The sequence below is a fragment of the Pteronotus mesoamericanus genome, unplaced genomic scaffold (assembly GCF_021234165.1).
Source record: "Pteronotus mesoamericanus isolate MK-2021 breed Mesoamerican mustached bat unplaced genomic scaffold, CSHL_Meso_final scaffold_705, whole genome shotgun sequence".
In the NCBI taxonomy this organism is placed as follows: domain Eukaryota; kingdom Metazoa; phylum Chordata; class Mammalia; order Chiroptera; family Mormoopidae; genus Pteronotus; species Pteronotus mesoamericanus.
Window position 1 is genome coordinate 8329726 of NW_026555326.1, and position 21408 is coordinate 8351133.

General features: G+C 41.0%; 2 protein-coding genes across 3 annotated transcripts in view; both read left to right on the plus strand.

Annotated features, from left to right (window-relative positions):
• KCNJ10 (potassium inwardly rectifying channel subfamily J member 10) overlaps window positions 1-7771 on the plus strand; it is a 29612-nt gene extending 21841 nt beyond the window's left edge. For both annotated transcript variants that reach the window (XM_054563348.1, XM_054563350.1), the window contains one exon: window positions 4705-7771. In XM_054563348.1, coding sequence (XP_054419323.1) covers window positions 4705-5844 — 1140 coding nt within the window. In that variant the 3' untranslated portion in view covers window positions 5845-7771. The remainder of the gene's footprint in view (window positions 1-4704) is intronic.
• A 7671-nt stretch (window positions 7772-15442) lies between these two features.
• PIGM (phosphatidylinositol glycan anchor biosynthesis class M) lies at window positions 15443-17458 on the plus strand. Its single transcript, XM_054563435.1, has one exon. It carries the CDS (start codon window positions 15600-15602, stop codon window positions 16869-16871), a length of 1272 nt encoding a protein of 423 aa, XP_054419410.1. The 5' UTR covers window positions 15443-15599; the 3' UTR covers window positions 16872-17458.
• The last annotated feature ends 3950 nt before the right edge of the window (window positions 17459-21408 follow it).

Consider the following 21408-nt stretch of genomic DNA (forward strand, 5'->3'; position numbering starts at 1 on the left):
TTGTATAAATGTACCGCAGCTTTTTTTATCCACTCATCCGCTGATGGACACTTGGGCTGCTTCCAGATATTGGCTATTGTAAGTAACGCTGCAGTGAACATAGAGGAGCTTATAGTCTTTCAAATTAGTGTTTCAGGTTCCTTTGGATATATTCCCAGGAGTGGGATAGCTCGGTCCATTATGATGTTTTAAGATAGGAATACGTACAAGACCTGTTTAATAAATCTATGCTGAGGTGGAGGTGAGAAGATTGAGAAGACAAACTATTTTTTTGATAGTCAGGGAAAACTTCAAAGGGGTGGCTAACACCTGAGTTTTGAAAGGTGAGTAGGAGGTCATCAGATAGGCATGGAATGGGGCCATGTGAAAGAAGGTCCAAAGGCAGAAAGGGTGAAAGTGAAGCTCTTTACAGGGCTGGAGTCTGGGGTCCATGTAGAACAGTGGTAGAGACCAAATCAACAAGGCTTTGAATGCTGTGCTCAGAGGCTTGCAGCTTATCCTAAAAGCAATGGAGAGCCATGGATCACTTCTAGTCACAAGATGCACTAGAGCAGTGTTCTTACTCTATACTCTAGAGCAGTTGTGTATTTCAGAAAAGCTTAAACAAATCCATTCATTCTGGAAAATAAATGACTCATGAGCTCTCAGGTAAAGAAATGAAGTTCTGAATTGATCGACAGGCATGAAGCAGTAGATGGGAATGATATTTGCTGAGGGAACATGCTGGATATCACTGTAGGTATGACTGGCTTTGTTTAATGGAAAGAGTCATTATTTCAATTTTTAGAGGAGAAAGAACTAATATCTCTGTTTCTGTTTCTTTTCACTACTCAGAGGCTGGTCTTCAGAATTCTTCAGATCATGTCCATGTCCCTATCCTTGACAGGGACTGTTCTGGGGAAACAGCACCCTCTAGAGGAAAGAGTATGTGCATTTCAGGCAGGACGGTAACCACCATTTCCAGAACTTGGGCGTGCTCCCCTCCCAGGGGCCGGGCTAGCTGGGAGTGGAGTGCAGCTGATTGTTTATCTGCTTCTGGCTCTTATCACCAGTGAAAACAAAGCTACTTGGCTGTGGGTGGTGGCACAACAGCTGGGAGCAGCAGATAACAGATGGAGGAGGCAGATCTAAAGGCTGGCAACAGTGGGCACACAGCTGGAGGCGGCAATCACAACGGAGTTTTAACCATTAGCCCAAATCTCCAGTGCCCACAAGTCCATAACCTTAACACTGGGCCCTAGAACTCTAGGTTCTGTCTACTCTGTCTCAGCTGTGATCTTCCACACAGGGTTCCGCGGAGGAACCTCCTGAAAACATGAGACCCATGAGAATGAACCTGGGGAACACAGAAGCAGTTGCTATGATTACAAAGTCCAGGAGCCAGAGCACCAGTTCTACCATTAATTTACTTGGAGCAAATCTCTCTGAGCCTTAGTTTCTAATGGTCTTTCCTATTAGTGGGAGTCAAATTACATATTTAAAAACTGTGAAGTGATCTATAATTAGAGGCTATTTTGGGAATGATAAGGAATGTTTTCCCTCAGTCCCAGGAGTTTCCATTCCTCCAGATATGCAGAATCTTTGCTCAGCACAAACAAAGCTGGACTTTGATGAATGATCCCTGAATGTCACCATAGGAAGTGCTGGGGGTAGAGATGGGGGTGGGGGGCGGCGGGACATAGGCATCGTGACCCTCCATCAGTGGAAGCTTAAAGGCAATCCTTCAGTCTTCCTTGAATATCAATCTAGAATCTTTCCCCCTGCGGCTTGAACTCACTAGTCCTGTTGTTCCTCTTGGAGCTCAAAGAAAAGTCCAAACCTACTTACTTGATAGCTCTTCAAACAAAATATTTGCACACAACTATCATATCCCTCAGATAATCTTTTTTCCTGATTAAAATTCCATGTCCTTCAACAATTTCTTTCCCTTTTTTTATCCTCACCCAAGAATATGTTTTAATGATTTTAGAGAGAGATGAAGGGGGAGAGAGAGAGAGAGAGAAATACTGGTATGAGAGAAGCATTGGTTAGTTGCCCCCTATACGCACCCTGACCAGGGATCAAACCTGAAACCTTTTGGTGTATGGGATGATGATCAAACCAACTGAGCCACCTGACCAGGTCCCTTCAACCATTTCTTGTATGATCTGGTTTGAATCCTCTCATATCCTGATTTTTCCTTGATACTCAATACTGCAGGTATGGGATAAACAGAGCAGAGCAGAATCATCTATTTCCTTATTCTAGATGCTTTAATTCAACTAAAGTAGCCTAAGATTGCATTGCTTTTTTTGGCAAGCAAAAGTAATTCATACATGATTATTTTCTGCCAAAATTTATTTTTATGACCCTGCTTTCCAATCCAGAACTTACTCAGGTAATTTTTTAACACAAATGTGTAATCCAACATTTATTGTTTTTGTTAAGATTTGGCCCACTCATCTGTCTCATTTGGATCCTAATTCTGCCCTTGACTTTGCATTTGAGATCTGGCCCAGCTTTGTGTCATCCATGTAATTGTTTTATATTTTGAATAAAATTAGTATTAAGAACATCAAATAGGGCAATCCCAAAGATAAAGCTTTCTGGTACATGACTAGAAAACTGGTTCCAGGCTATCATGATCCACTCACCAGTACGACTGATCTTTTATTTTTAACTCACCGAGTTATAGTAGCATCCTTTTCATTTTTCTCTGTTGTATCCCCAAGGGCATAATGAGAAAGATTATAAAAAATCTTGCTTAGATATACTTTATCTATTGCATTTCTCTGATTTGCCAATTTGGTAACTTTATCATGGAAACAAATTAGTTTAGTTTAATATGACCTGTTCTTAGTAACCCATGGTGGGTCTTACAGATAACTGCCTTTCCTACACCCTACCCAAGTACTCACAATCTTAATGTTCCACTCTAGAACCTTGCCTAGGATCAATATCTCACCTGTTTGCAGTTTTTGAAATGTACATCATTCTTCTTATTGAAAATTAAAATTATGTTTATTCATCCACTGCTTTCCAGTACTTCCTTTGTTCTATAAGAGTTCTTCAAAATCTCTTGTAGAAGTTTCACATCTTTCCAAGAGTTTGAGGATCAAATGAGAAGGCATACTAATGTGTAAACTTTAAAATACTATATAGATGCAGGCAGTGTGGTGGTTGTTTCTTAATATTACTACTACTACTAAATACTGAATGGGGCTTTACTAGGGCTCTAAATAACAATTCGTCAAACTTCAGAATTATGGAGCTTCCCTTTTGCTCCAAAGTTAACTAAAAATATTAGGAAGTGGATGGCATCCAGGTCTGGCTGAGTAATCTCACTTGGGCAAAAGTTCCAAGTGGGTGTGGGCTTGTAAAATTTGCTCCTGGTTGCCTCTGAACATTCTGGGATTTTCATTCATTGGTGATCTCCAATTTAGTGCCTACTTATGTGGGGATATGAATAGACCCAAATAATTTAGAGTTCTCAATCTAAAATGGAGATTGAGAAGAATAGAGGGAAGTGTGAAGAAGAACGATAAAATGCAATCGTTCAGACCTCTCAGGAAGAAGAATATGATGCGCCTCTCTGTTCTCCACAAAGGACCAAACTCCGCAGAGATACCCAGCTCCTTCCCAGAAGATCTGGCCATCAGATCCAGAGTGAAAGGGCTCAAGTGATTACAATTCTTTTTCTGCTGGAAAAGTACAAGTTACTGCTTGGGCAGGGGTGCCAGATGCCTTGAATTAAGTGAGCTGTCTCCTGTTTCAGAGCTTTGTCCCACTTTCTACTACCAGGACAAATAGTAATCCTGAATTTAAGCTTGTGTAGACATAGCCACTAACATACACTCTTAATCCTCCTACTTCACTCAGTCAAGACAATTTTGCCACCTCCAATGTGGCATTTCTCCCAGTCCTTGGGAAAATGGATGGTTGCTTCTCCTCCACCATTGCTTATTTCTTCTTGCTCTTCTTGTTCTGTGTTCTACCTAATACTACTCCAAACCCTAACCTAGACCAAAGTCCCCCAAATGACACAAATAGATGATGATTGTGGTGATGATACTAATACAAATACATAGTGAAATGGGCTGGGTGCTTAGAGAACATTTTGAAGGGTAGAAGGATGGGCAGTTTTTGCTAATTTCTGAGCCAGAGGAATATCTTAGTATCAAAAGTGAGTATTGACTTAGGGCTAGGGGAAGGAATAGGAAATTAAGGGTATGTGTGTACTAAGGGGAATTGGCCTAGAATGATCTCAACAGGGTAGTTGTTATTGTTGATGTCATTCATGAGGGTGGTGAGGGATTTCAGAATTAGAGATCTTCACAGAATTGGTTTTGTGATGAATGGAGACCAGTAGAGCCCCTCTTTATCCTGGCCCCACCTTCAAGGAACTGTGAACTTACTACTCTTTCCTCTCTGCCTCTCCTAAGAATTACAAATATTAGGCTGTATTGTAATTATTTGCTTACTGAACACATCTTTCTCACTAGGCTGTGAGTTCTTGAAGAGCAAGGATGATGTCATTTTCTTCTTTGACTTACCAATATCTTGCACAGTGCCTGGCCTATAGAAAGTGCTCAAGAAAACATTTATTAATAAAAGAATAAATTAGTGGTATCAAAATGAATGTTATCTCTTCCTTCCCATGGGGTGGTGGCCAGGAGTTGGCTGGATTTTGCAATAACCTCCATTATGCTGTCTTGCTCCCTCCAGATGACATCAGTTGCCAAGGTATATTACAGTCAGACCACTCAGACAGAAAGCCGGCCCCTAATGGGCCCAGGGATACGACGGCGGAGAGTTCTGACAAAAGATGGTCGCAGCAATGTGAGAATGGAGCACATTGCTGACAAGCGCTTCCTCTACCTCAAGGACCTGTGGACAACCTTCATCGACATGCAGTGGCGCTACAAGCTTCTGCTCTTCTCTGCGACTTTTGCAGGCACCTGGTTCCTCTTTGGTGTGGTGTGGTATCTGGTAGCTGTGGCCCATGGGGACTTGCTGGAGCTGGGTCCCCCGGCTAACCATACCCCCTGTGTGGTACAGGTACACACACTCACTGGGGCCTTCCTCTTCTCCCTTGAATCCCAGACCACCATTGGTTACGGCTTCCGCTATATCAGTGAGGAGTGTCCACTGGCCATCGTACTTCTGATTGCCCAGCTGGTGCTCACCACCATCCTGGAAATCTTCATCACAGGTACCTTCTTGGCGAAGATTGCTCGGCCTAAGAAACGGGCTGAGACTATCCGTTTCAGCCAGCATGCAGTTGTAGCTGCCCACAACGGGAAGCCCTGCCTTATGATTCGAGTTGCCAATATGCGTAAGAGCCTCCTCATTGGCTGTCAGGTGACAGGCAAACTGCTTCAGACCCACCAGACCAAAGAGGGTGAGAACATCCGGCTCAACCAGGTCAATGTGACTTTCCAAGTAGACACGGCTTCTGACAGTCCCTTCCTCATTCTACCACTTACCTTCTACCATGTGGTAGATGAGACCAGTCCCTTAAAAGACCTCCCCCTACGCAGTGGTGAAGGTGACTTCGAGCTGGTGCTGATACTAAGTGGAACAGTGGAATCCACCAGTGCCACCTGCCAAGTGCGCACTTCCTACTTGCCAGAGGAGATCCTTTGGGGCTATGAGTTCACACCTGCCATCTCACTGTCAGCCAGTGGCAAATACATAGCTGACTTCAGCCTTTTTGACCAAGTTGTGAAAGTGGCCCCTCCTAGTGGCCTACATGACAGCACTGTACGCTACGGAGATCCCGAAAAGCTCAAGCTGGAGGAATCATTCAGGGAACAAGCTGAGAAGGAGGGCGGTGCCCTTAGTGTGCGCATCAGCAATGTCTGATTGCTTGGTTTCCCATCTACCTATCCCTCTGGTCTCGCTTTCTTTATTGGCAAGCTGGGTGATGATATTACCCAGGCTTACTGGAGAGTTCCAGAAACACCCATTCCCACTCCCTCTCCTTTAATCCAGTGGCCTGTGGGAAGTCTAGGCCAACTGGAGTCCAAGTTTTCTTCCCATCCTCCTCTTTCACCTCACCCCACTTCCACCACATTATACAACACCCCTACCCTTAAGCCAGGATGGGGGAAGGAGAGGGGAGATTAGGCTGAAAGGCTTGGAGGCCGCAGCCATGGTTGGAGGCTCATATTAGGAGGACCATGCAGTTGGATGGATTGACTCTCCCCCACCTCCCACCACCACTCGAAAGTTTGGTGATTTGAGGCTGGAATCCCCTCCCTCTCTAACTTTCTAACTAGTAAGTTCCCTAAGGCAATCCCTCTGATGATCCCCTTAGGGTCTGTGTCCTCAGAAATATAGGAATCTGGAATCAATTTACACTGAAGTCTCTACCAACCTGTTGAAAGAAGTCATGGTTTTTCATGTGAATTTCTATTGGTAACTCCTGACTTAACTTAGGACCTTGGTCACCACTATTTTCCTCTTTGTAGTTTCTAAAGCGGACCATCAGGATACTCAGTTCTGTCATTGATGCCTCTGCTCACAGAGAATTGGATTGACCCAGGAAATAGAAAACCTAGTCACAGCCACCACACCTGTACCCATCCTGGATTCTGAACTCTTCATTGTGGAATGACAACTGCAGAGCTATTGTCCAAATCCCTGAACCTGTCCTCCAGGTCACCCTGGGAGGATTGGCTTCCCAGTGTCCTATGAATGGGATGCCCCTCACCAATGTGTTCCCTGAAAAAAAGTCCAGCACCTAGCCCCCACGGAAAGGCCTAGAAATGCCATCCCAGATTACCCTGCCTTTGGCTTCCCTCCTTTCCTGCCCAGCCCACTGTTCCCTTAACCCCAAAAGAGGAAGCGGGGGAAATGCAAGGGTCTCCCTCTCTTAACACTCATGTTTGACTAAAACTAGACTCACAGAGCGCAGAGTTCCCAGGAAAGCTAAACCAACCAGACCAAGTAGGATGAGTAAATTCTCAGATTTCCAGGCTGTTATATAGAGCCTCTGGGAATTGGGGATGCTTTGTTAAGTTTTGGGCAGAGTCACAACTCTGTGGCTGGCAGACACTATTCTCCCTGTTACCCCTCCCAGTGTCCTTCTGAAAAGTGCCAGCTATTTCACTAGGCAATGCTGGGAGGAAAGGAAATTATACCTACTGATCAAATAACCATGGTCTCCCTTACCATCCCTGAGATTTGGTATAAAATGAATATCAGTCTCATTTCTGCTTTCCTTTGCCATGAGGCCAGTTTCAGGCAAGTTAAAGGGCTTACTTTAAGAGATCAGACTCAGGCCATTCTTTGTTCCCTGGTGGGGACTGCAGTAGAGGTCAGGAAGGGCATATGGGCACCAGAACTTTTTCTAATACTTCAAATCCCAAGAATGCTTCCTGGTCCTATTTAGGTACCAAGGGGCCCTCCACCCACACCCCAGAGTGGTTGGGTATAGAGTCCCTATATGAATCAAGTGGCAGTTTGTTTACGGTGAACTCAGCCAATTGTTGCTAACTGTACACTTCTACAGAATATGTATATGCATATACTCATTCTGCATGCAGAGCCTTGCAGAGAAACTCATGAAGTTTTGAGGCTGGACTCATGGTCACCACTTACAATTGCACAAGATCCTCTTACATTGATCGCTCCTTGAACTCTAAATTATATCTTGAAGACACTTAGTTCTCCATTTATGGTAAACCCCACCATTACTCCCTTGCTCTTAAGAAAGCAAGAACCAGAAAAACTTGAAAATCTGAAACAGAATAAAACATAAAGAGCCAGCTTCTGGGCTCTCACCTTTATTCAACGTTAGACATATCTAATTTCTTTTAATGTGTAAGGGCAAAAAGTACTGCAGTGTGTGTGTGCATGCGTGTGTCCGTGTGTGTGTGTGTGTATGTGTGTGTGTGTGTTCTTATCTATTAGCAAGTTATCCTCCATCTAGTTTCTTCAGCACACAGCTGCTTCCCGTCTCAGGGAATTGCTCTCTTCCCACCCCCTGATTCTCCTCACATTCTTGGATAACAAAATGAGAACATTTTCTGACTTTGATTCTCCTACATAATCCTAGACTTTGCTCTAAATTGCACTTTAAATCATACTGACCTTTTAATACAACCTGGTTTATTCTCCCATAATTCCCCTTCCTCCACCTTCCAGAACAACCTTCCCCCTCCACTGTCAACCCTAAATGGCTCTTTAGACTATAGCATCCATTTCCTCTGAGCTGAAATCCTCTTTCAGGCCATCAGATAGGCTTCAGAAGCAGCCAGGTCTGGTGAGAAATGAGACCTCTGACCACACCAACCATGAACTTGGCATGTCAGGAGAGCACTGGGCACAGATGTTAAAGGGGGAGATTTTGGAGGATGGGCAAAACAACTGATGAGGGCAAAAAAAAAGATGAGCAAGTGTGCTACTGAGGAACTTAGTGAAATCGATGAAACCCTTGAGTTTTATGTGAGCTAACAAACAAGATGTAAGTAGAGGCTTGGTAATTAGGATATGATATATATGAAAGATTTATCTAGAAAAACAGAGATTATATATATATATATATATATATAGAGAGAGAGAGAGAGAGAGAGAGAGAGAGAGAGAGATGTATATAAAACCAAACATACTGAATGTACACAAAGAAGTGTTCAGAGATCTTAGCATGGGGGCAGATATCTTACTCTGGTTTTGGGGTAGGACTCTCCAGATTTCCAAATTTAACAACCAGTAATCATAGTTTCAATATGAAAGTGAGATACCTGATTATGGGAAAGAGAGTGGTGGAAGCTTCCCTTCAGAAATAAAAGAGACATCTATTGAGGCTTCTGATAAAGCCTGTGTTGCTGATAGGACCAGGGAGACAGGAGAAAAATGGAGACACTATATCCATAGAAATCTAGGATTCCTTCTTATGCTGTGCTCCCATTCCCAGAAGTATCCTGTCACTGTAGCACTTTTTAAAATTTCTAAATAAAAGTACCCTTCTGTTTCCCTTTTGAAGTACACTGAATTTCCTCTTCTTCCACAAGGGTGGGGGCAACTGCAACTCCAGTCCCTGGAGGCCATGCCTATTCAACTGAGAAGCTGAACACTTGGTGTGCAGAGGCACTGAAGAGGGGCCTAGACTTGAGAACCCAAAGGCCAGGATGAAAGAGATGTTGAGCCCAAGATACTCTCAAGGCAGAGACTCAGCCGTCTATGTGGCTGCAAGCAGCCCAAAGAGAATGCTGTCTATACTAGAAGTGTCCTGAGTTCCAATCCTGGCAAGTTTAAATGCATACTTTTATACCTTTTGGGTATGGGGGCATGGTACTTTAATGTTGATGCTTCTGTATGAAAATGAGTAGGGCTACTAGCTGCCCTAGAGGCTCATGCAGTTACATGAGAGGCTTCCAAAATCCCTGCTCTGTACTTCGTTATCACTATTCCTTCAACCTGTCAGCTAATAAGACCATTCAGAGATTTCCCTATAAGGCCTCAGCAAAGAAAGGAAGCCAGTCTTACAATTGCTCCAGGTCAGGGACACTGCTCCCTCCCCAAGGCTGCTACCCTGGTCTTTACCCCTGCTATTTAACCTAATTTATTTGTAAAATAACACACTATGTTTGTGGTAAAGTTAGCACAAGCCTCCAGGCTCAGTAATGGCCAATTCTACTGAAGCAAAAGTATCTAGGGATAGTTTTCCCATCCATTGCATTCAAGTAGGTCAAATTTACCTAGGGAAAGGATGTGTGAGATTTCTTTGGTTTATTTTATTGTTGTCTGTTCAGAAAAGCTACTAAATAAAATGGATGAATCTTTGTTCTTTGCTCCAGCTTCTTTTAGAAATCCAAACCTAATCCTTACTATTAAGGTCTGAACTCACAGGTCTGCCTGGAAAGGAGGCTCAATTTGGCTGTGCTGGAAGAACTTCTTATAATGTGACCATGTCTTTTCCCTTCATCGCTATCATCCATTCCCTCTACATCTTTCCTACACCTTCCCTGGTTAACTTTAGGGTCCTTTATTAGACACCTTTCAAACTCAGTTTTTAAAGAACAAGTTTTTTTAAAAGTTAAGACCCGGAAATCTGAAGTTTGGCTCAGCTTAATCCAGGAAAGTCAAGTTGCTTTGGATCCTGGGCACTGTCCCTTTTGCCAGTGATCATATGCCCAATTTCCCTTCCATGTTACCATGTAGATATTCCTTATATATCCTCAAAGCTCTATAAGCCTATTCAATTAATTGCTGGACATTTCTTCCCCCAAATTTCAAAGAAATGGATTTTTCTTCTATTCTTATCTGTCATTAGCCTGGTTCAGTATTTAACCCTAAATTCTTTCTAAGAGGAGATGCAACAGATCCCATAGTCACTGATTCTTGTTCCTCAGAAATGGGAGGACCAAGAAAGGATGGAGGAAAAAAATTGGATCTTATCATCATCAATAAATACTTATTTACATTTGGAAAACACTAGTTTAGAGGTGAGTCATATGACATATATGATATATAAGATATATGAAATATGGTCCCTTAAAGTTTGAAGAAACTTACAAAAGTGTGAGGAAAACAAGCTAAAATAACAAGTAGCATACACTAAGGGCCAGATATACCATTAACAACAAGTTCCAAAGAGTGAGATCTCTGTGGAAAACATTTCACAGGGACAGGCACTAGGCAAGGGATGATATCAATCTAAGAGTTCTCATTAGAACACATTTGACATAATATTCAAGAAAAAATCAGCAAATATCAAGTCCCTATTAGGCGGAAGGCACCATTTAAGTAACAAAGAAATGGAAGACAAGATATACTCCATAAAGGGATATACAATCACATTAGGTTTTGCACCTGCTTCTGTGGAACAGTCTCTAGTATTTGCCAACCCCCAACCTTATTGACTTTTACTATGCCCATCTTAGATCAAACCCCATTACAAGCTAAGCTATGATTGCACCCTGTATTTCTCTTCATAGTTCTTACCACAGTTACAATTTTATATTTCTTGAAAATTTATTTGACTAATGTCTGTCTCACTCAGACATTAAATGCCATGTGACTGGAATTTGTGTCAATGTGTGGTCACCAGGGACCTAGTGACCAAGATGATCAAGCTCAACACTTAGCACAGCATCTGGCACGTATGATGCTCAATAAATGCAGCAAAAGAAGAGAATAGAGAGGAAAGGAACTTGCCTAAAGTTCACACAGCTAGTTTGCTGTAGAGTTGGTACATTTGTTAAATAACCATAAAAGATTTCTATAACATATTTCATAAGGCATGGCATAATTATTACAAAATAGAACAAATCATTTCTACTTACTAAGGTCTGGGAAGAGATTAGGGAGAAGAGAAATACAATTCCTTGTAGGTGGTATAGCATGAGCAAAAGTATTGTAGGAAGAAAGCACAAGACATGTTTAAGGGATGGTTAATAAGCTTAGAATTAAGGGCCTTATAGGTGAATAAGTTAAAAAGGTAGAGTAATGGAAGGCTTAAATGTCAGGCGAAATAGTTTATTATTTTTTGTAGGCAGTTGGGAAATATTGAAGATGTTTGAGGAAGGACAGGATCTAATTAAAGTACCAATTATGATTATCAATCTGGCACTAGAATTGAGAGACAGGAGACACTGAACCAGCTAAGAAACTTGCAAAAGATTGGGGGAAAGGTAATTGTCACAGACCCTAGAATAGTATAGGTCAGCAGTCCCCAACCTTTTTGACACTAGGGACTGGTTTCATGGAAGACAATTCTTCCACGGACTGGGGTGGGAGGGATGGATTTATAGTCTGCCACCAGATGCAGCTTAATTGTCACTTGCCACTCACTGATAGGGTTTTGATATGAGTCTGCAAGCAATTGATTTATTATGGTCTCTGGGCAGTCACAACTCTTTGCTAATGATAATCTGTATTTGCAGCTTCTTCCCTGCGCTAGCATTACCACCTCAGCTCCACTTCAGATCATCAGGCATTAGATTCTCATAAGGAGTGTGCACCCTAGATCTCCGTGTGCTCAGTTCACAGTAGGGTTCCAGCTCCTATGAAAACTAATGCTGCCACTGATGTGACAAGAGGCTGAGCTCAGGTGGTAATGTGAGCAATGGGGAGTGGCTGTAAATAGCCTCATTCACTTGCCCACTGCTCACCTCCTGCTGTGCAGCCCGGTTCCTAAGAGGCCACAGGTCTGTGACCCAGGGATTGGGGACTCCTGGTATAGGTGTTCAATCCTATTAAATTGAGTTGTTGAAGGCCTGGATTAAGGATTCTGAGCATGAAAATTAGAAATTGATTAAGAAAAGAAATAGATTTAAAAAATTACTAAGTAGGAAATATAAGCAAGATCTAGCAAAAAAAAGAAAAAAAAAGTAATTGAATTAGTCAGGGTTCTGGCAGGAAACAGATGGCACACTCAAAGGGCTAACTGGACATGGTTTAATGAAGGGATTATTTACAAAGGTGTGGCTGGGGTTAATAAACCAACAAAGGAATAGTGAAATATCCTGGGACTCGCAACAGTAGGAAGCCTTTACCAATTTTAAACTTACAGGGACAGTTATTGGAATCTGGTGAGAGTGGTAGCCAAGGGAGAGGGCTACAGCTTCAGTGGAAGCCATGGCCTTAGGTAGAGGAACTAAGATACTAACAAAAGTCTGCTAGTACCTCCCATTGACCTGTTCTGACAGGAAGCCAGAGGGTAAGGAAGCTTATGTGATGTTGCCCATAGAAATTAACCATGTAGAGCACAGATGGCAAAAAGATGTAGAATGGATCTGAAAAGGTAATGAGAGCATATACAGCATAGTGACCAATGTCAAGGTACTGGCTAAGGCTGCTAGGGATCAGCTATACATGTCTCTGCTTTCCCTAGCCACTGGCTCTAAATGGCCACTGGATGGAAACCTAGAGGCAGAGAGTGAAAGGGAGGATTAGGAAGAACTACAATAGTTCAAGAGGTAATGAACAGTTGAGCATATGGAAAAAAATATAGCTCTTTCAGAGAGAAGTGAGAAGATAGAATCTCTAAACCCAATGCAAAAAGCTCGATATGGGGTCCTCAGCCTCTGTGAAGTTCTCTCCCTAGAAATAGTAATGGAAAGCAAACTCCCCTGTCCAATTTATTTTACGGGACTCCAGTCCCTTTTTCATTCCCACAACTACTATCTACATCTCCCTCCTTTGACTTCCGTGATCCAAACTTAGTTTCTTTTGATTAGTTGTTTCCTTATCTGCCCAAATTAGGTGACTCCCAACTCTTTATTAAGTCTCTATAGAGGCAAATTGGCTGAGAGCTTTCTGTCATACAACCTATAAACCAGCCCATCCAGGGGACTCTTACTTAGTTAATCCTCAGACATCTACTTCCCATATGCTTTACTTTCTGGAACCAAGTCTCGTTTATTTGACAGAGGAAAAGAATAAATCAGAGAAGAATCACAGAGAGACTATGAAAAAGATTCAGACAAGAGATCAATGGGAGGAGGCCAAGAAGAAAATCAGAATTCATCATCAACATTTAATTTCAAGTTAGCTGCACAGTGGTTAAGAATACTCTGGGCCAGACATACCTGCTTTTGAGTTCTGACTCTGTCACTAGTTCACTCTGTCACTTAGAAACATTACTTAATATCCAAAACCTTGATTTCTTCATTTGTAAAAATCAGAATATCTACGATTCTTGGTAAACATTTAGAACAATGCCTGGCACATTGCAAATAATTCTACAAAGCTGATTATTAGTAATCATCATCAGCATTATTAGTCTTTAAATGGTGATATGCTGTTCTTGTATATATGGTTACTGAAATGCAAAAAAAAATGGTTAAAAGTAATTATCAATATAAGGCATCTAATTACACCAAGACACATAAAAGGGCAGAGATATCAAAATATGAATAGGGAGTATGAAAGAGTAACATGTTCCTCCAAAGGATAACTAAAAATTGTATCATGGATGAATGGAGGGTAGTCCTGGGAGCTGCATGCTCAGATTGGGTAAAATCTTTTATTTTCCTTACACTAGGTTAGAAGACTGCCCATAGGAAACAGGATCAATCTGTAAAATCAAGTCAGTCAGTATTCACCGAACATTTACCATGTGTCTAAGACTGCAAAATATACGAGCACCTGAAAAAAATTAAGGATAAGATACAATCTCTAACCTCAAAATCCCTACCATCTCATTGATAGGGTTATAAATACAGTCTAAAGTAAATTATGAAATTCCACAATGCAGGCTGTAAGTGCAGTAAGTGCCTGCAGAAGGGAAAAAGCTAATGGGTTGAAGTCCTTGGTGAGAAATTCATGGAAGTAGGGTTGAAGTGGGGTAGTGAAGGGGGCAAAACTTGAGATAGGTAAATGCTATTTGAAAGAGAAAAAGGACTAGAAGTTGGGAGCACTCCAAGGATGCCACTCTTGAGGTATTTTGGTAATAGGAATATCTAAAATCAATTCAAGTGTTACAGAATGTCTACTATAGTTCTGGTAATGTGTCAGATGCAGAGGTACATAAAAGGACAAAATAACATCTGTTCTCAAAGAACTCAAAAGTGTCCTGATGGAAAACTAGGAAAGAGAACACACAAAAAATCAGTTATCATAAAGCAGTGTGATAAATGCTATAATAAAAAGATGGTCATTCCAAAAGGAAGTTTTGGAGCTCTTGGGGCAGCAGGTATTGGAGCAGGGCAGGGCCTTTGTGTGTAAATGATTTTCTAGAGCTTCGGGCCTCTCTACCCTCAGTTAGTGGAGAGGTCTGGTATCTAAATCATACTGCCTGGTGAAAAATAAGCTGAAAACCAAAATATGCCTTTAGGAGTTAAACCTTGAGTAGAGGCCTGAAGGGCTAAGTAGTGACGGGACGGGAAGGCAACCTTGGCAGAAGGAATAGCAATTACAATGGCTGCGAAAGGGCCTGCAGACCAGGCAGAGTTTAGGAACTCTACGAAGCTTCCCTGTCCTTCCCCATCCTTCCACCTAGAGTTGCCTAAATTCGAATTTAGTAAACTTATCATTTCAAACACGTATAAACACGTCCAAATACTGCAGGGGATGTATGCGCTCTGGGCTCTCTTCAACTCATCCTAGCCCGTATCGCAGGGGCCCACAAACCCCTGCGATAGCCCGCGAACTGGCGGACTAAGGCATGAGAAACTATCACAGATTTTTTAGAGTTTTCCTTCATTCCATTTTTCTTGCTTTGGTTTCCTGCCCAGACATGAGGAATATAGCTCGCAGATCGTTCCGTTTCAGGGTCTGGCTCCACCGACTGAAGGTAGGGCTGGGGGGAACGGGTTCACAAGCAAGAAACCCCCACTCGGCTTGGTAAAATGACAGCCCAGCAAAGCGGAAGTCGCACTCTATAAGGACCAGAAATTCCGCCCCCGCAGGAGGAGGGCCTAAAGCGAGACAACCAACTCAGAGAAAGGTAATTGTTCGCTGGAGTGATTGAGAACCCGGCACTGGGCTCGTGACCGGAAACAGCATGGGGGCGGGCTTCATGCCGGAAGTGTTCACCGGTAGTTGTTTCGAATGGCCGCCTAGCCGATAGGGGATGCGCGGGCAACCGGAGGCGAGGAATCAAATCGAAGGTTAGCGATTCCAAGGGCAGTTTCGCGCTGGGACTGAGCGGCTAACCGCCCAGTCAGATCATGGGTCTGACCGAGCACTGGGGAGAATGGTTCCTGAGCCATCGAGTACACCCCGCCGGGGTGTTTGGTGTGGCCTTCCTTGCCCGAGTCGCCCTGGTTTTCTACGGGGTTTTCCAGGATCGGACCCTGCGCGTAAGGTACACAGACATCGACTACCACGTCTTCACAGACGCCGCGCGTTTCGTCACGGAGGGCCGCTCGCCTTACCTGAGGGCGACCTACCGTTACACGCCACTGCTTGGGTGGCTCCTCACTCCCAACATCTACCTCAATGACCTCTTTGGAAAGTTTCTCTTCATCAGCTGCGACCTTCTTACAGCTTTCCTGTTATACCGCCTGTTGCTGCTTAAGGGGTTAGATCGCCGCCAGGCTTGTGGTTACTGTGTCTTTTGGCTTCTTAACCCCTTGCCTATGGCGGTATCCAGCCGCGGCAATGCGGACTCGATCGTCGCCTCCCTGGTGCTTATGGCTCTGTACCTAATAGAAAAAAGACTCGTCGCGTGTGCCGCTGTATTGTATGGTTTCGCAGTGCATATGAAGATGTATCCGGTGACCTATATCCTCCCCATAGCCCTCCACTTGCTTCCCGAACGCGACAATGACAGAAGCCTCTGTCCATCCCGGTATTCCTTCCAGGCTCGTTTCCACCAATTTCTGAAGAGGCTGTGTGATCGGGCTGTGCTGCTCTTTGTAGCAGTTGCTGGACTCACATTTTTTGCCCTAGGTTTTGGTTTTTACTATAAATATGGTTGGGAATTTTTGGAGCACACCTACCTTTATCACCTGACTAGACGAGATATACGTCACAACTTTTCTCCATACTTCTACATGCTGTATTTGACCTCAGAGAGCAAGTGGAGTTTTTGTCTGGGAATTGCTGCATTTCTACCACAGTTAATCTTGCTTTCAGCAGTGTCTTTCGCCTATTACAAAGACCTTGTCTTTTGTTGTTTTCTTCATACGTCAGTTTTTGTGACTTTTAACAAAGTCTGCACCTCCCAGTACTTTCTTTGGTACCTCTGCCTACTGCCCCTTGTGATGCCACTAGTGAGAATGCCTTGGAAAAGAGCTGCTGTTCTCCTAATGCTGTGGTTTATAGGGCAGGCTTTATGGCTGGTTCCTGCATATCTTCTTGAGTTTCAAGGAAAGAACACCTTTTTATTTATCTGGTTAGCTGGTTTGTTCTTCCTTCTTATCAACTCTTCCATCCTAATTCAAATTATTTCCCATTACAAGGAGAAACCCCTGACAGAGAGACTCAAATATGACTAATACATGCTCCAGTTCTTCTGCCACTTCTACTACATTATGATTGTTCTGAATGGACCAGGAGAGAGCTCTGGAAAATTTTTAAACATCCTAAGCACTCTAGTGATTGTTCAGTTTGAAGCATAATACCTTGATCCAACAAATTAAAATAAATGTCTGCCTTGTGTATAAAGGGGACTAAGTATTAACATCCACCCTTTAGGAAATGAAAGGGCTGTTTGAAAATGGAAGGACTGATGAAACTATTGGATATGAAAATGTTTTTGTAGAAAAATACATTTTATAGAAATGTAGTCAGAGACATAAGGTCTAAATATTTGTTCCAGTTATACTATGCTACTGTCTGAAGCAGTCTTCTTTTAACGCCCACTTTTTCTTTCTAAAGCTTTCCTGATAGCTGTGGAAACTCAAAAAATGTTCCTAAAACACAGCTTTTAGATATAAAGTGTTCAGTAATACTACTGTATGTGTTTAGGTTGGGAAAATTAGTTCTCTATTAAAAGTGGTGGCTTAGGAGATCAAGAACCCAAAGAATTTAAAGTGTAGTCCTGTTTCATGTATTTGTTTTATAACTTAGTTTTTCAGTGTTTAGTCCCAGTGGTATTAGATTACCATTTGGTTTTATACAAAAGGGATTAAACTTAAATTCATCCATTTTTAAACTTGAGTTATTACATATTTTAAAATAGCATCTTGCTTTTGATGTTTGAGGTCTGCAAACTATTAGGGCATTAGGACATTTTAATGTTCCCTTATACGTCTTTGTTTTTAATTCTTTGATTAACAAAAAAATATTTTTCATCTAAGTTAATCAACTGTTTTCTGTTGTAGAAATGAATATATTTTAGGTGATAAAAAATCAAATTGTTAGTATGGCATTTCCCAGCTTAAAGCTACCTGACTTATGAAAATTCCATGATAGAGATTGGAGCCCTGCATGAGAAGCTCCTGGAAAGCATAAGAAGCATCCTAAGTATTCATTAGTTTTTTAGACCAAGAAATATAGGGAGAGACTGTGGAAATGAGGCTTTGCAGATCCACTTCCCTTATTACTCTAATATTTTTTGTAAAAAATGCTTTCTGAGTTACAACCAAGCACCCTAAAAAAATTTTTTTTAACATAGCCCATTAGGTTAGGGATCCATAATACTAAACTACAGTAGTAATATATGAGTTTGATTTTATGATTGTGATTTTAAAAGATGAATAATTTAACATGGCTCTTTCACAGTAAAACAAACAAAAACTCTCCAGAGAAGTAATATATTTCATGTCAGGTCAGGCCTAAAAAAGCCATTGAGAACAAGATGTGTCTAGGCGGTCATAGTTAAGAATGCTATTACTGGCAGCATTTTGATGGGCATCTTTTTGGAAACTGCCATTAGAAAAAGGGGAAGAATGGATGGCTTTGCATGGGTTGCAGTTTTTGTGAAAATAGCAGAGACAGTTGAACACAGTGACCTTGTATAATATCTAATCTCATATCCCACATTAGGTATTATTTTAACTGTTAATTATTGGCCTTTCAGCCATGCCATTCATAACTTTTTCATTTTTTTTAATAATAGAAATTAAACTTCTTTTTTTTTTCCTGATAGAACTGGCAGGGAAGTGGGTGGGTAACAGAGTTCTAACATCCCAATATAATTGTCTTTTTGGTATTCTTGACTTCCTATTTTTTAAAATAGTCATAAGTATATTTACTTACTAATTTTTTTTACTTAAACATTTTTTTTGTGACTTACTCTTCATAGCTATATTGAAATTACAAGTAAGTTTACCTTGTAAGTGCATCATTCTGTTAGACCCTTAAGATTGCTTTTAATTTTTAATATTCTACATAAGACTTAAAACATTTTTCATGTTTTAGATCATTCCCTTAACATTCTTAGAAGTCAGTGGAGTTCTGTTGGGGTCTTTGGAGGGAACTTCAACTCCAGATCCTGCCCTGCAAGAAATTCTCTACCAAAGAACTACAGGTGTTCCTTAAAAGGTGCAAAGTATTTTGCAGCTTATATGATGCAAAAAACTTAGTAAGTTAACTCAAGAGATTATTTTATTTGGTTTCTTGGAGTTTTAAATTTTTTTCATTTATTTTTCTTTTCTGGTTTAGTGAAATCTTTTTTTTTTTTTTTTTTTTTTTTTTTAGTCTTCATTTACTTGCACTTTTTTTTCGTTATTGGTCTTGAATAACACCTTAATATTGTATAGTACTTTTGTTTTTTTCCTACATAATTCTTTTTGTTTCACCCCTTAAGTGTACCCATTTACAGATAAGCATTAATTATTAGCATACGAGGATTGGTTCTCAATATAGTCTATGTTCAAAGCAGAGGGAACTACATAACTTATACTGTAGTTGCCTTAATGTCTTCCAGCTATGGTCTCTCAATATACCTAGATAAGTTCCTTGTATTAGGTCCATTGGAAAGGCTAATACTGTCTCCTATCCCCACACAAACAAATTCTTTTCTTAAAATCCTAGATTTTAGTTAATGACTCCTTACCATCTGGCTGAATGACTCTTAAGTGACTTAACATTGTTTTAAAAATCTAGTAGGACTTTTTTTTTTTTTTTTTACAGATGAGTTTAAATTTTTTTTATTTTTTTATTTTTAAATCATGTTTATTCTATTACAGTTGTCTCAATTTTTCCTCCTTGGCCCTCCACCCATCTCACCCAGTCCCCTTCTCCCACAGTCAGTTCCCACTCAGTTCCCAAGTCCCACTCCATAGGACTCGTCTTTTAGTTAATTCACTTTGGCTTAATGTGGGATATATTGTTATTTCCCCATCAGCTTTTTCTGCCTTACCACCCACACTTCAATCATCTATATGATGAGTGGGAAAAGAAAAGATGGAAAATTTCACCTAGGACTGTGCCTAAATGCAATCACTCCCTGTCTCCTCCATACTTTATTATGAACAGTTTTTTTTAAAAAAAGATTTTATTTACTTTTAGAGGAACGGAGGGAGAAAGAGAGGGAAACATCTCCATGTGTGGTTGCCTCTTGAGCACCCCCTACTGGGGACTTGACCCACAACCCAGGCATGCTCTGACTAGGAATTGAACCTGCAAAACCAGAGGGTTTGCAGGCTAGTGCTCAGTGCACTTAGCCATGCCAGCCAGAGCAGTTATGAACAATTTTAAACATTACTTATAGACCTACCATCTAAGTTCAACAATTAACATTTTACCATATTTTCTTTTATATATGTATATTATTTTATTTATATATATATTTTTCCTGAACCATGTGAAGTTGCAGACATCATTGAACGTCACCATTAAATACATTAACAGGCATCCCCTAGAAATATTTTCTTACATATCTGTAAATTTAATATAATTTAGCATCCTATTTTCAAATTTATCCAATTTTGTGTTTAATCTTAAAGAACAGGTATTCTTGGACATCAAAGATTCCCCGAGAGAAAGCATGGTAGATAATACATAATTAAGAAGTTTGGATCTTTCTTTGGTCTTTAAAACAGTGAAAGGGATTTACCTTCTATCAAAGGTGAACAAGTAATTCTTTTGTGCAAGTCTCTCTGTCTCCTTCCTAAGAAAACATAAGGTAGTTATCATCTCTAGGAAGTTTTCCAAATAGGAGATTATGTGTTCTGGATTCTTAATATCTGCCCTCATCCCCACCCCCTGCCCTACAAGTGATTAACTGATTTTACATCTTGGTGATGGTGAGTTCTGGCTTTTCATGATTAACTGATTTGGGGTACCTATTCTGCCACACATGGTTTCTTGTAATGTTTTTCAGCAACACCTTAGAGTTGGTATTCACACTCCCCATTTTATAGAACAAAGAGGCTTAAGGATTAAATGACTTACTAATAAGTGACAGGGCTAGAATATGAAATGAATTTTCCCTGACTACATATCATACTCTCCACTATATTATGTTTTGGATTTTTCCAAAGGGCCCAGATAAGATTGTTGCAAAATAAGTGGAACTCAACACACTGTAATAAATGTCTTGCCAATCAATTTGTCCTTCCTAATCTTTTAGGTATTTGCTTGAGAGAATGTTCTCTTGCAGTTGTGCAAAAGTTTCTTTTGTTCCTAAACTTTTTAATAATCCCAGACCCTTTAATAAACTCTTCCCATATCCAGATCCTCTCACTAAATTGTATAATTTGTTACTGCTGACTTCATAATGCCCTTTTTTCCCATAGCCTGGTTTAAGAAGTTGATATGCTGAACCATGTTAGCCTGGCTATTTGTAAATGAAACTATGGAAATGATTTGGCCATAATTTCCAGAAGATAAGTGACCATTGTTAAATTTCTCCTGCTCTGCCGTGTGTATTCATACAAATAATATTTCATGACTTGGACTGATGGCATGGCATGAGAGCTCAGATTCAGATAGCTTAGGCTCAAATCCCAGTGTGTGACTGAGCAAGATTCTTTTATCTAGATAAATTAGTTTTTCTGTCTGTGAAATGGTGATGACAAGACAATTCTTATAGAATTGTTTGTAAGGATTAAATGAGGTAATATATCTAAAGCGCTTGTGCTGTTA

Coding starts and splice junctions, on each gene's coding strand:
- PIGM (XM_054563435.1), top strand. CDS start 15,600: ATGGGTCTGACCGAGCACTGGGGAGAATGGTTCCTGAGCCATCGAGTA.